This window comes from Myotis myotis, unplaced genomic scaffold (genome assembly GCF_014108235.1).
Source record: "Myotis myotis isolate mMyoMyo1 unplaced genomic scaffold, mMyoMyo1.p scaffold_m19_p_7, whole genome shotgun sequence".
Classification (NCBI taxonomy): domain Eukaryota; kingdom Metazoa; phylum Chordata; class Mammalia; order Chiroptera; family Vespertilionidae; genus Myotis; species Myotis myotis.
In genome coordinates, this window is record NW_023416379.1 from 77770970 (window position 1) to 77783909 (window position 12940).

General features: G+C 45.2%; 1 protein-coding gene across 1 annotated transcript; it reads right to left on the reverse strand.

Moving 5' to 3' along the window:
• Positions 1-462: 462 nt before the first annotated feature.
• Positions 463-7428, reverse strand: LOC118660750 (uncharacterized protein C2orf78-like). The gene is made up of 3 exons (XM_036318421.1): positions 7317-7428; positions 3194-3931; positions 463-2337 (listed from the first exon to the last, which is right to left on the reverse strand). Exons 1-3 carry the CDS (start codon positions 7426-7428, stop codon positions 470-472), a joined length of 2718 nt encoding a protein of 905 aa, XP_036174314.1. The 3' UTR covers positions 463-469.
• Positions 7429-12940: the final 5512 nt, after the last annotated feature.

The following is a 12940-nucleotide window of genomic DNA, read 5'->3' on the forward strand; positions in this document are numbered from 1 at the left end:
ATCTCACATCCTGCTTCTCACTTCTGCCATATACCCACCTCCTGCTTCTCTTTATAAATCCATAACCTCTCCCGGTTTTTGGCCTTTCTGGCCATGGCCCAAGTTCCTTTCTTCCCACAGTGCTTACCCCTTGACCCTCATTCGCCGATCCAACTTCCAATTCTTTCCTTATCAAGCAGCCTTTGATCCTCATACCCACCAAAGAAAGAGCACAGTTAACAGCATCTCAAAACACAAAATACTTCTTTATTATTAAATGCTAATTTATAATACTTATTCAATTTTATTGTTATAAAATATACCAAGATTGAGAAATTTCTTTCTTTCTTTCTTTCTATCTATCTAACTGTCTATCTGTCTATCTACCTAGCTATGATCTATCTATCTCTCTATGGTCTATCTATCTATCTATCTATCTATCAATGGAAAAACAGCAGGTACCCAAATGCACCAGTACTCCCAGCATCTCCTACATCACATAGCCATAGTACAGAGAAATGTCCATTTCTTTTTCCCTCTCAATGAAATGCTGCATTCCCCCCAATTTGGCAGCATTCTCACGCTCTAGTTGAGCCTTCCTCTTCATGGCCTCTCGATCTGGCCTCTGCTCATTTGTGATGGGTGTTGACATGACTGGCCCCCGAAGCTCAGATTTCCTCCATGGAATTGGTTGGAGGGCGAAATCCTGGAGTAGATAGTGGTTGTGAGGCTTGAGCGGAGTCCGGGGCTGGCTCACAGCGGAGTGAACAGGCTCCCGCTGGAAAGAAGCACAAGATGAGGTTTTGTAGGGCCCAGGCCTAGAAGCAGGAGGCTGAGGGACACTAGGGCAGTCGCGGTTGTTCAGACCTGGTCCAGCTGAGTTGGACGATATTGGCTGAGCTGATTTGACAGGACCTGTCAAAGATACAGGATTTGGCAGGGATGCATTGACTGCAGCAGGCTTGGCAGGGTTGGTCACAGCAGGCCGACGTGATGCCAGAGACTGTGGCCTGCGAGGAACAGGTCGAACTTGAGGCTTGTCCACGGTCGGAAAAACCAATGGCACCAGCTTGACCTTCCCGGGAGAAGGCAGCTTGTCCTGGGATGGAGGTGGAGCCCCTTTGTGAGCACTTGCATATGGTTTTTGGGGATTGACTTGAGTTTTCCCAGGACCTTTGCCCTCGCGGGGCGTAACCAGCCATGGTTTGGTAGCTGGGCGTGGCTGGGGGCCTTTGGGGTTGCTTGAGTTTCCCAGGGCCCGCGAGGAAGACAGGTCAGCTGTCTCATCCCTCTTCTTGCCCAGTGCATGGAAAACCTGCACAGACTCCAGCATGTGCATACCGAGGCTGCTGCGAGGCTTTTTGATGGCCTCTTGTGGCAGCTCAGGATGACTTTTCTTTCTCTTCATCTTGGGAATGGCTGGCTTCTCCTCTGCCTTGACTTTGTTCCCTGACTGCTTCCTCTCCTCAGCTCTCTTGGAGTAGTTTTCCTTGTTTCTTTTGGTGTTTTGCTGCCCATGGCTCTTAGTATTGCTGGTCCTGCTGGCTGCAGCTTTCTGAGGTTTGCTGTTAGAATGCTTGGCCATGTTCGAAGGAGCCCTGCCACCAGCTGCAGCATTGCAAGGAACCAGTTCTCCCACAAACACACAATCTGGGCTCTCGGGCTTGATCTTGGCCTTGGGAGCATCACTGGTAGACTCAGAGGCTTTGTGTTTGATCTTCCTGCCTTGATCAGAGCGAGTCTTTCTGGCACTTGACTTTTTCTGCACTTCGTGCAACTTGAGGCCCCTGGTGTCTTTGGTTTTGATCGCCTTGGGTCCTTGGGGCTGATCAGGGTCATCCAAGGAAGTGAAGACCTGTGGAAGGTGAATACCCTCCACCAGTGTGTCGATGTCTGCAAAACTGTCATTAGACTCAGTCCCATTTTCAAGTGTCCCTTGGTTCTTAAGACTCAGGCTATTCTTTGCCAAACCAGAGTTGTCACAACCAGGCTGCTCCTCTTGGCCAAGGGGATCAGTGCAGGCCAGCACCTGTGGAATGTCAGGGACTTCTAAAGGGAGCAGTGGAGAAGCTTCATATTCTGTTGGGATCTGGTACCCATTCACGTGCTTGGAAAGCTTGGCTTTAATATTCTCCACATTCTTACTGTCTTTCTGTTCCTGGCTTGGAGCTGGAGGCAGTGCCAGGAGATTCCTAGGACTCTGGACTAGGGATGCCATTGAAATGTCCCCACTCTGCGGTGGTGGATAACTCTCAAGTACCTGGATATGTCTGTTACTGCCGGACTTGAGGAATTCTTGAGTAGGTGGTAAGTAAAATATTTGGCCTGGAAGTTGCAATGCCAGGGAAGTCTCCATCACTACAATGGAATCAAGGAGAAGTCGGTCAGTCCCTGGTAATAAGATGCTCCCTCAGCACCACCATTGCAACAATCATGTGCCTTCCAACAGTGGGAAAGGCATTCCTACAAGCTCTTTTGCAGCATCATGAACAGCACCGTGTGCTAGGAGATCAAAGGCAACTGTTCTGGTTCTTAATGGTGACCATTTGATGTCATTTTTTTTAAAGGATACTCTTTGCATTTCACAGGGTTGTTATAAGTCAAATAAAAAATAAAAGTGATTTTTAAAAAATCTTTCCCATTCTCATATGGAACCCTTGTAATTCTCTCTACTTTCCTGAGTGAATGAAAACACTTCACACCAAGGACTAAGACAGGGAATGGAACTCTTCCTGACGAAGTCTATAAGCAAGGGGAGATAATAGCCTGTTTGCTTTGGACAAGATGTTGGAACACGTGATCCTAAATCCAGGTGTCAACTAAGCAAGTGATGGAAAGTTAAATGGGCACTATCACAATAATGTACTGAAAGGCCTTAGAAAGAGACTAAAACAATAAACCAAGGGAGTTTATTGCCGCATTGTAGTACTGGAGGACTCATCATGCAGGGCAGTGGAAAGTGTGGTGTCCCTTGGTATGCTCTGGGAGTTCTCCTACATGTAGCATCCATGGCTGTTAGTTTCCCACCTTCCCGCCTCTGTCAGGTGTCCTCATGAAGAGTCTGGCAATGGAGGGCATTGACTGAGGGTGGTAGTGGTGAAAGTCACAGGACTTACATTCTACCTGTCTGAGGACTCACCACTTCCCAGCTGCAGATTGACCCTAGTTTTGAATGCTGACCTTATTCTTCTTCTTTGTGACTGTTTGGACTCACCTTGAAAACCTGTCTTTGTGATGGGATGAGGAGGCACAGAGTAGCAGATTCCAGAGGTGGAGGCTGGTGGTATCATATTTGTGGACTGAGCCTCCTTTAGCACCATGACCATCCCTGTGTCAGGGGCGGAGGCCCTGCTCTCTGTGTAAGACACAGAGCCATAGGACTGCAGGTAGGGACCACCCTCTTCAGAGAGCAGAGGGTCCATTGTGCCTTGATTGTAGTAACACACATGATTTCCCACCTGGTAGGGATGTGACAGGCTCTGTCCCTGAATTGGTGCCCCCTGAACAAGGTTGACAGAAAGTGATGGATACTGAGGAGCCATATTATAGGCATCTGAGGGTTTATCACACTGAGACGCCAGAGACATAGAGGTGACAGTTGTGTCCTGGTCAGTGACAGTCACAGTGAAGTTTCTGAGTGATGATGACTTCTTTTCAGTGTCTCCTGTAAGAGCCCACTCAAAAACGTTAGGATTGGAAGCAGCTGGAATGGAGATAGGGCTCTGGCCTGGAATTCCAGACAACATGGTTGTGCTAGAATGTTGGTAAAAGTAGGCACCCCCCATGAGAGGTTGGAAAGAGGTGCCAGAGGCTGATGGCAGGAGCCATGGGGAACTGTTGGCTGGAGCAGAGACATTGTAGAAATTGCAGACACTTCCTGCATTGCTCTCCACAGGAAGAGAGCGTTGCAGAGAGGTGGAAATTCCAAGGAAAGGTGGATTCTTGGAATTCTCTGTAGGGAACAAGAGGGTGATGAAAAAAAATCAAAGAGATTGATAAACAATATGTGTGAAAAACAGCATTAGCAACAGCATTGTTGCTTTCGGCCCTAGCTGTTTTGGTTCAGTTGGATAGAGCATTGGCCTGCGAGTCCAGGTTCAATTGCAGTCAAGGGCACAAGCCCAGGTCGCGGGCTCAATTCCCCAGTAAGGGGCCTGCAGAAGGCAGCCAATCAATGATTCTCTCTCATCATTGATGTTTCTCTCTCTCTCTCTCCCTCCCCCTTCCTCTCTGAAGTCAAGAAAATATATGTATATCATGTACTGGTGGGGTCCCTCAGCGTGCCTGTGCCTTCTCACAATCCGGGGCCCCTGGGGGGATATCGGATTGCTGGTTTTGGCCTGAGGGATGCAGTAGTGCACGAAGCAGCAGGTGGACCGGGGAGGAGCCCGAGCCAGGGCCAGGCGCTGAGCAGCTCCAGCTTGGTAGTGGTAGCACTGCCGCAGAGGTGGGAGAGGCTCCTTCCACTGCAGCTGCTCCAGCCATGAGCCCAGGTTTCTGGTGCCCATCAGTCAGCTGAGCGGTGCTCCCACTGTGGGAGCACACTGACCACCAGGGGGCAGCTCCTGCGTTGAGCGTTTGCCCCTGGTGGTCAGTGCGTGTCATAGCGACCAGTCAACTGGTCATTCAGTCGTTTGGTCATTCAGTCGCTTAGGCTTTTATATATACTATAAAAACTTGAGCGAAAATGTACACAAGACCCAAGTGGGTGGTTCATACATTGTTCTCTCGGCTAGAAGCAACCACTCCCTGACCTATCTCGCTCTTGAACCTACAGTAGTATTGATTTGTATGCTCTTTCCTAGAATTAAAGCATTTTAGAACCAGAAGTCCTTGGAGAATCCCTGTTCTAGCATTCTCATTTCATGAGTGAGGAAACTACGGTTCGGTTCTCTCCCTATGTTAATATTAGTACCTGCTTCCATAACCTAAACATCCCCACTTCCTTGCCAGAACTCTGCGCATTACACTGCCAACATGTAAGAGCAATAGAACTTCTGATGCAGATGTTTGTTTGTCCATGGGAAGACAGCACATCTATTGTCATAACAATCTTCAGCGTCTCATTTTGCCTGTGCCCTTCACATGCTCTTCCTATAATTCTCATAGAAGCTCAATGCACTTGGTAAACTTAAAGCGTCTTTCTTACTGTCTTCATGCCTGATTTCTGGTCCTACCTCAAAATGGCTATCTGACAGTGAGTTTCTCCAGAAGTGAGGCACGTGGCAAACGTCAAAGCCTAATAAATTTACTACAAAATGAAGTTCTGTTTCATACATCAGTATCCTAAAGGTAAATATTGCCTATTCTATTTTAGTGAATACTGTTAACCAGAAACAACCCAGAATAAGTGATTTTGAGTAAGTTCTTAGCCAGTACATATGGACAGAGGAGATATATCAGTAGAAAATGCATAACAAGCATCACACTGCAATCACTGCTGATGCATATGTGCCTCCTATAAATGCAGACCAATAGTTCAGTAAATACTAGTTTAAAGCGGAGAGCAAAGTAAATGTAAAGGAATTCCATTATTGTAATCATTTGTGTTTCTCTGACTATTCCCCAGTAAGTAATAAATACTTAGTGTATTAGATATGTGTATTTCAATTAATATAACCTAATCACAAAGAGAAGAGAACAGTTGAAATGTACCATGAAGGTTTTTATATTTATCTTAAAACCTAGACTGTCATCATCTTCAACATCCAGGAAAGGATGTCATACCCAAAGTCTTATAACCATCATCAATAGATTTCAATGAAAAAAAACACATTAATATAGGAATCCCCAAGAGAATCTAAAAAATTGTTTTTTGAGAAATATGAAATTAGAGAAGCGGGGCTTGATGCTCTCTTATTTTTCATAAGTAGCTATGACCTGAAATGAGGCAGTGGCTGTGTATCAGCGTGCTCTCTGCGTTAGGAAGAAAATAACTTTGAAGATGAAGGGCATCTTTGACTTCGAACATACTAATCACACAAAGGGTGTATTCTTTCTGATTCTATTTAGGACATATCTCTCTTTTAGGTCTTAAATTATTTATTTTACTAGACAAAACATTGTCATAGTTTAAAAATCAGAATGAATTGAAACACTGAAAATTCTGTTATTTCCAATGCCCTAAATCAGTGGTCGGCAAACTCATTAGTCAACAGATCCAAATATCAACAGTAGCACGATTGAAATTTCTTTTGAGAGCCACCTTTTTTAAACTTAAACTATGCAGGTAGGTACCTTGTTATTAACTTAATTAGGGTACTCCTAAGGCTTAGGAAGAGCCACACTCAAGGGGCCAAGGAGCCGCATGTGGCTCGCCAGCCGCAGTTTGCCGACCACGGCCCTAGAAAATCACCTTTCTTAGTTTCTTGTATATAAGAAACATCATTTCTGAAATACATTTTTAAATGTTGATATTGCAAACTGTCACATGCCATCTGTGTTCAGAGAGGCAATAAGAAAACAGGCAACTGAATAGGATTGTTTTGCTACACTGCTTTGGCTAGTGGTACCCAACTCCAGCCTTACTTTCTTTCCTATTCTATCAATGGAAGCATTTGCTGAGATCCACATTACTTTGCCCTACTCCGAGCTGATTTCACCCTATGCTCTTTCTGCTTTCATTTAAAATCTTTGGTTCCCTCCAATATTCCATTGCAAACTACTCTTTTTGTTCTCATGAGCTCTTTCACGTTCTCCTTGTTCATTTTTATACTTTCCCCTCCTTCCTGCTTGTGTTTTTCCCTCCCTCTTGGTTCCTGTTGGCCTGTGCTGACGAAACCAGTTCTAATTTTTTTACATTGAAATACTTGCGTTCCTATAGCCCAGTACTCTCCATCCTCTCTCCCTATTTCCTCTGTTATCCTATTTTAGATAGAAAACTCCAAAACCACATGAGTATTACTTTTGGAACAGCACTCAATTTAAAATACTAAAGTTGAAACCTTGGTGGTTGGAGATCTTTACACATGAGACTATATATATTGCTAGTTTTCTACATGACTTAGGTTTTGCTGTTGAAACACTGTCAAGAAGTCTTGATTTCATTGTCAACAGGAGTGTTCTTTAAAACTCCATATTAGAAAAGGAAGGGATTAGAGTCCACAACCAATCTAACGTCCGAATGTAGCAGATGAGGAAAAAATCATTTTTGGTGAGAGATTCAATGACTTGTCCAAAGTCACATTGCTTGTAGATGTCAAAATCTAAACTGAAATTAGGTCTGCAGACTTCTATATCATATTTCCCCAACTTACTCTATGCTCTTTTGACACTGTTGCTAAATTTAGGTACAAACAACAATCCAATGAAAAACTTCAAACGGGTTCTTTCCTTACCTGACATGGTCAGAGAAGAAGAGCAAATATCAACTGTAGATGCAAGGAATGAAGATACCTCAGTGGCTGAAGCCAAAGAGCACATGTGTCCAGTACGAAGGTCACTGGTCATACTGGCCACTGGTCACCGGTCACCAGTTACTGGTCACTGGTCAGTTGCGATGATCCAAATTTATTGACAGACAACTCCATGGGCACCCCAAGATTCTACCAGGAGGTGGTAGGTTTGGTGGGAGAATGATGTCACAAAGCAGGCAGTTTAAAGGGATGAGAGAGCCAATCGGGACGTCAGGTTCCCAAGAAGACAGGATTGGATAGAGGGAGCTGTAGGGGAGCTAAACCAACACCTAAATGGCTGAGCTCTCAGGACACATGGGCTAGATGACAATACAGCCGTGAGAGTCTCACGTTCCCCAGGCTCTTATGTCAGGGAAATAATCTCAATGTTTGTTACAGACATTCATGAATATAATTAACTACTAGTTACTTATATTCTCCATATTATATTGGATAACATGTTTATCATTTTATATATTGCTAATATCCTTAGAGAGAATGGAAAGGGACATCTAGGTTGCACACTTACAGTTGTTCTAAAATCATACCAGTCCATCTCATAAGTGAATTGTCTGTGGCTTTTGAGGAGGAAAGGAAGGGATTAAGGAGCTCTTTCTGTCTGTTGGTTGAACAGTAAAATGAAGATTCTTGAGTGTATTTTGTGCAGAATGATGTGGTCCAAGGCTCTTCTCTTGTAGTTTCTTCTCCTTGAATCCTACCTTCTCTGGGTTGGGCTGGGCCAGCCCAGGTTGACTTGCATCTCCTACCACTCTCATTTTTTCTCCTCCTTCATTGTCGGCATTGTTTGTAGACAAGCTTTGATCTTGCATGCTAACGCTCCTGGATGTTACTTCCTGTCCACATCCAACAGCAGGGTCTTCTTTGTAGTGTCTGATGCTTCCCCCAATGGACTCTGTCCATGACAAGCAACGACCAAAGAGCTAGGAGTCAGCTGACTGCAAACCTTTCCTCTTCCAGCCTTTGGTTGCACTTCTTCTGCCCGTAATTTGCTCCCTCTGGTTCCTTGGGCCATGTAGGCATCCTGCCATCCTGCTCTATCATATGTGAGAGGCCTTCACGATATTTTCCCTTCTCCTTCTCTCATAAAGTGTATCCAGTGTGGCAGTTACTGCAGTCTCCTCCCCCTTTGCAAACAGCCACTGTAGAACTTTGGGCCTCTAGGATTCTCTGTCTGCCATGCTTGGGTGCAAGCCAGGCAAAAGTGACGAGGAGACTACTTAGAGAAAGACAAGGACATTCTTGGAGACTAGGGCGCAGGCACAGTGAAATTGTACAGGACAAAAGAGATTCATGTGGATGTTTTAGGTTCTGTGAATAGTACGTTGACACATTTTGGTCTCATTTTGTATTAAGAGAACAGACAATTTACATGTATACACAACTTATCTAGTGCAGCAAATGCAAGGAATGTTGCTCACTACAATTATAATCTTCAATATATTTTCATTTTCTTTTATGTCATATTAGCTCAGTCATATAAATCATTGGTGTGTTTGCAGAACACAGATTGTCTTTAGGCTGTGTGTCAATGCTCTGGTTTTGTTGATTTGTTTTTTTCCTAGTCGTACTTTTTATTTATTGATTCATATTTATTGTTGTATTAGAGATGTCCCCTTTATTTTCTATTTTGTTTTTCACTCCGTGGAACCCCTCCACCCACCCCACCCCTGCCATCCCGCCTTCTACCTTCACCACTCCATTTTCTGTGTCCATGGGCTATGCATACATGCATACAAGTTCCCCAGTTCATCACACCACACCCACACCCCCACCTTCCCTCTAAATTTTGTCAATCTGTTCCATGCTTCTATATCTCTAGGACTACTTTGCTCATCAGTTTATTTTGTTCATTAGATTCCACATATGAGTGAGATTATGTAATACCTGTCTTTCTCTGGCTTGTTTAGCTTAGCATAATACTCTCCAGGTCTATCCATGCTTTGCAAATGGTAAGAGTTCTTTCTTTTTTTACAGCCGCATAGTATTTCACTGTGTAAATGTACCACTGCTGTTTTATCCACTCATCTGCTCATGGGGACTTGGGCTGTTTTCCAAGTCTTAGCTACTTTAATTTGTGCTGCTTTGAACATAGGTGGGCATGTATTCTTTTTGGTTGGTGTTTCTGGTTTCTTAGGGTATATTCCTAGAAATGGGACCACTAGGTCAAATGAAAGTTCTATCTTTTTATTTTTTGAGGAATCTCTTTAGTGTTTTTCACAGTGACTGCACCAGTCTGCATTCCCAGCAGCACCCTAGTCTTATTTTCAAAGATTCCACCATGGTAAGACATATTGCATATTTCTCCGTTGACGAGTTTATCTTGAAGCATCATGAACTAGCTTGATCTGATGGATTTTGTGGAGAAACTTAAAAAGGGGTCTGAGAAAAAGGACATTGTGGTGAGTTATGCTGTGCACACAAACAAAAGGAACAGATGTGTACGGTCAGCCCAGTGTGGCCTGGGTGTCCTCTGTTGTTCTTCCCCTGGTTAGTGCTTTTCTCACTAACCCTCTTGTTACTGTGAGAAGACAGTGCTGTGTTGCTAACCCAGTCTTCTGCAGGGTGGGGCAAAAGTAGGTTTACAGTTGTGTGTGTGGAAAATAGTACAATTATGTATAAATAATCATACAACCATAAAGTCTCTGTTTCCCATACTCAGCTGTAAACCTACTTTACCCCATGCTATCTATGGATTAAGCTGGCTTGAGAGAGGAAGTCTATGGATGTTGTAGTTTCTCTTGATGGTAAGCGTTTAGGGTGCCTGGATCAATCTACCTTGGGCTTTTTACTTCCATTGTGTATGAAGTGTGTGATCCAAGAGGCCAAGAGGCCACAAGAAGATAGCTCCTATAGATGGAATCTCCAAAGACACATATTTCATTTATAGGCCAACATTTCATCTTAGGAGATACTAGAGGCCCGGTGCACAAAGGTTTGTGCACTCGGGTGGGCGGTCCCCTCAGCCCGGCCAGTGCCCTCTCTCAGTCTGGGACCCCTCGGGGGATGACCACGTGCTGGCTGAGGCCTGCTCTCTGGGGGGATTGGGCCTAAGATGGCAATCAGACATCCCTCTGGCAGCCTGGCAGCCCTCGGGGGATGTCCACTTGCCAGCGGGGAGCAGACCTAAGCTGCAGTCGGACATCCTCAGCGCTGCTGAGGAGGCAGGAGAGGCTCCCACCACCACCGCTGTACTGGCAGCCATCAGCCTGGCTTGTGGCTGAGCAGAGCTCCCCCTGTGGGAGCGCACTGACCACCAGGGGGCAGCTCCTGCATTGAGCGTCTGCCCCCTGGAGGTCAGTGTGTGTCATAGTGACCAGTCATTCCCAGTCTATGTGCTGTTAGGGTCAGTTTGCATATTACCCTCTTACTATATAGCAGGGGTCCTCAAACTACGGCCCGCGGGCCACATGCAAATACAAATATTGTAATTGTTCCCGTTTTGTCTTTTTGCTTCAAAATAAGATATGTGCAGTGTGCATAGGAATTTGTTCATAGTGTTCTTTTTAAACTATACTCCGGCCCTCCAATGGTCTGAGGGACAGTGAACTAGCCCCCTGTTTAAAAAGTTTGAGGACCCCTTCTATATAGGATAGAGGCCTGTTGCACGGGTGGGGGCCGCCTGGTTTGCCCTGAATGGTGTCCCGGATCAGGGTGGGGGTCCAGAATGGGTGCCTGGCCAGACTGGGTGAGGGGCTGATGGGTGTTTTCAGGCTGCTCCCACCCTCTTTAGGGTGGGGGTCCCCACTGGGGTGCCTGGCCAGCCTGGATGAGGGGCTGAGGCCTGTTTTCAGGCAGGCCAAACCGGCAACAGAAGCTCCCAGTCACGCCTTTTTTCTTTCTTTTCTTTTTTTATTCTGGGATTTATTTACCTTCTGTAATTGAAGCTTTGTTGCGGCTCCAGCTCGTAGGCCGGCTGGCTGAAAGCAGATACCTGGGGTTTGCTTAGCTTCTATAATTGCAACATTGTTGCTTAGACTGGAGCTCAGAGCCCGGCTGCGGCAGGCCGGGAACCTTGGCTAGCTCCATCACTGGAGCAAGCAAGCCTCATGTTCGCTTCAGCTGCCTGGCTGCCAGCCGCTATCTTTGTTGGCAGATAATTTGCATATCGCCCTGATTAGGCAATGGGAAGCATAGCGGAGGTATGGATAATTACCATGTTTGTCTATTATTAGATAGGAAGAGTTTTTTCAAAGATGGTGCATTCTTACCTGAGAAGAAATTGTGAGAAGTGTTGCAGTGTAGAGATATGGCTTAAAATTATAAATTTTTTCAAGGCTTTCCCTCTTGGAATCCTGCATTACATTGCCCAATTCCTGATACTAATATGTAATATGAGACTAACACTACGAGCTAAATATCTGCAATCCAAACCAGTCTCTCTTTTTCGGTGTTCCCATGGAAATCATGGGAATCCCTAGCTACTGCAGTTAGGGGGCTCGTCACCTGCGACTCAGTGTGCCTATTGCTCTTGCCAGTGGACGTGGATGCTTCCCAGGATTTTTCTCTTGGGCTTTGCTCAGTTGATGGTGGTGCTTAGACAAGGCGGCATGTGCAGCCTGGGATCATGCAGGAGGCCCTAGCTTACCCTTCAAGTTAATGTTTAGGCTTCTTCTGATGTTTGATCTCATGCACCAGGAGGCTCTGGATGCTGTGTTCTGAAAGCCAGGTAGGTGACCTATGGCCACTTGCAAATACTGAAGCCTTCAGAGATAGGCCTCAAATGGAGGCTTTACTCTACTGCATGCAGTGTGACCTCAGCCCATTACTGAACCAACCTCTCAGGTAAAGTGACACAGGGATACTGGCCTTGCATGTTGTGAAGGTTAACTGAAGTGGTGTATTCATGGGCCTGGGCATAGGTGTGGAGTCAATGATAATTTATTTCCCACGTCCTGTCCTGGGTGGGCCTCCTACTGCAGACATTCACTTCTGTAGGCCCCTGTTATCAGCTGCCCCGGGGTAACTCTAAGCCCTTGCCACTCATCTGGTAGATTCCCCTAATTTGTTCTCACTTTCCCCAACCACCATCATATATGCATAAGGCAACCCATACCCATAGGAAATGTGTCCTGAATCTGTTTTCTGAAATACTTACCTAGTGGTCATGAGACATAAGGCCAACTTCCCAAGAGACTTTTGACATTTCTCCTGGTCAACCTAGACTCAGCTTCTGCCCTCTCAACTCTATTCAGATTTTCCTCTTTTCACACTAATCTCACATCCTGCTTCTCACTTCTGCCATATACCCACCTCCTGCTTCTCTTTATAAATCCATAACCTCTCCCGGTTTTTGGCCTTTCTGGCCATGGCCCAAGTTCCTTTCTTCCCACAGTGCTTACCCCTTGACCCTCATTCGCCGATCCAACTTCCAATTCTTTCCTTATCAAGCAGCCTTTGATCCTCATACCCACCAAAGAAAGAGCACAGTTAACAGCATCTCAAAACACAAAATACTTCTTTATTATTAAATGCTAATTTATAATACTTATTCAATTTTATTGTTATTAAATATACCAAGATTGAGAAATTTCTTTCTTTCTGTCTAG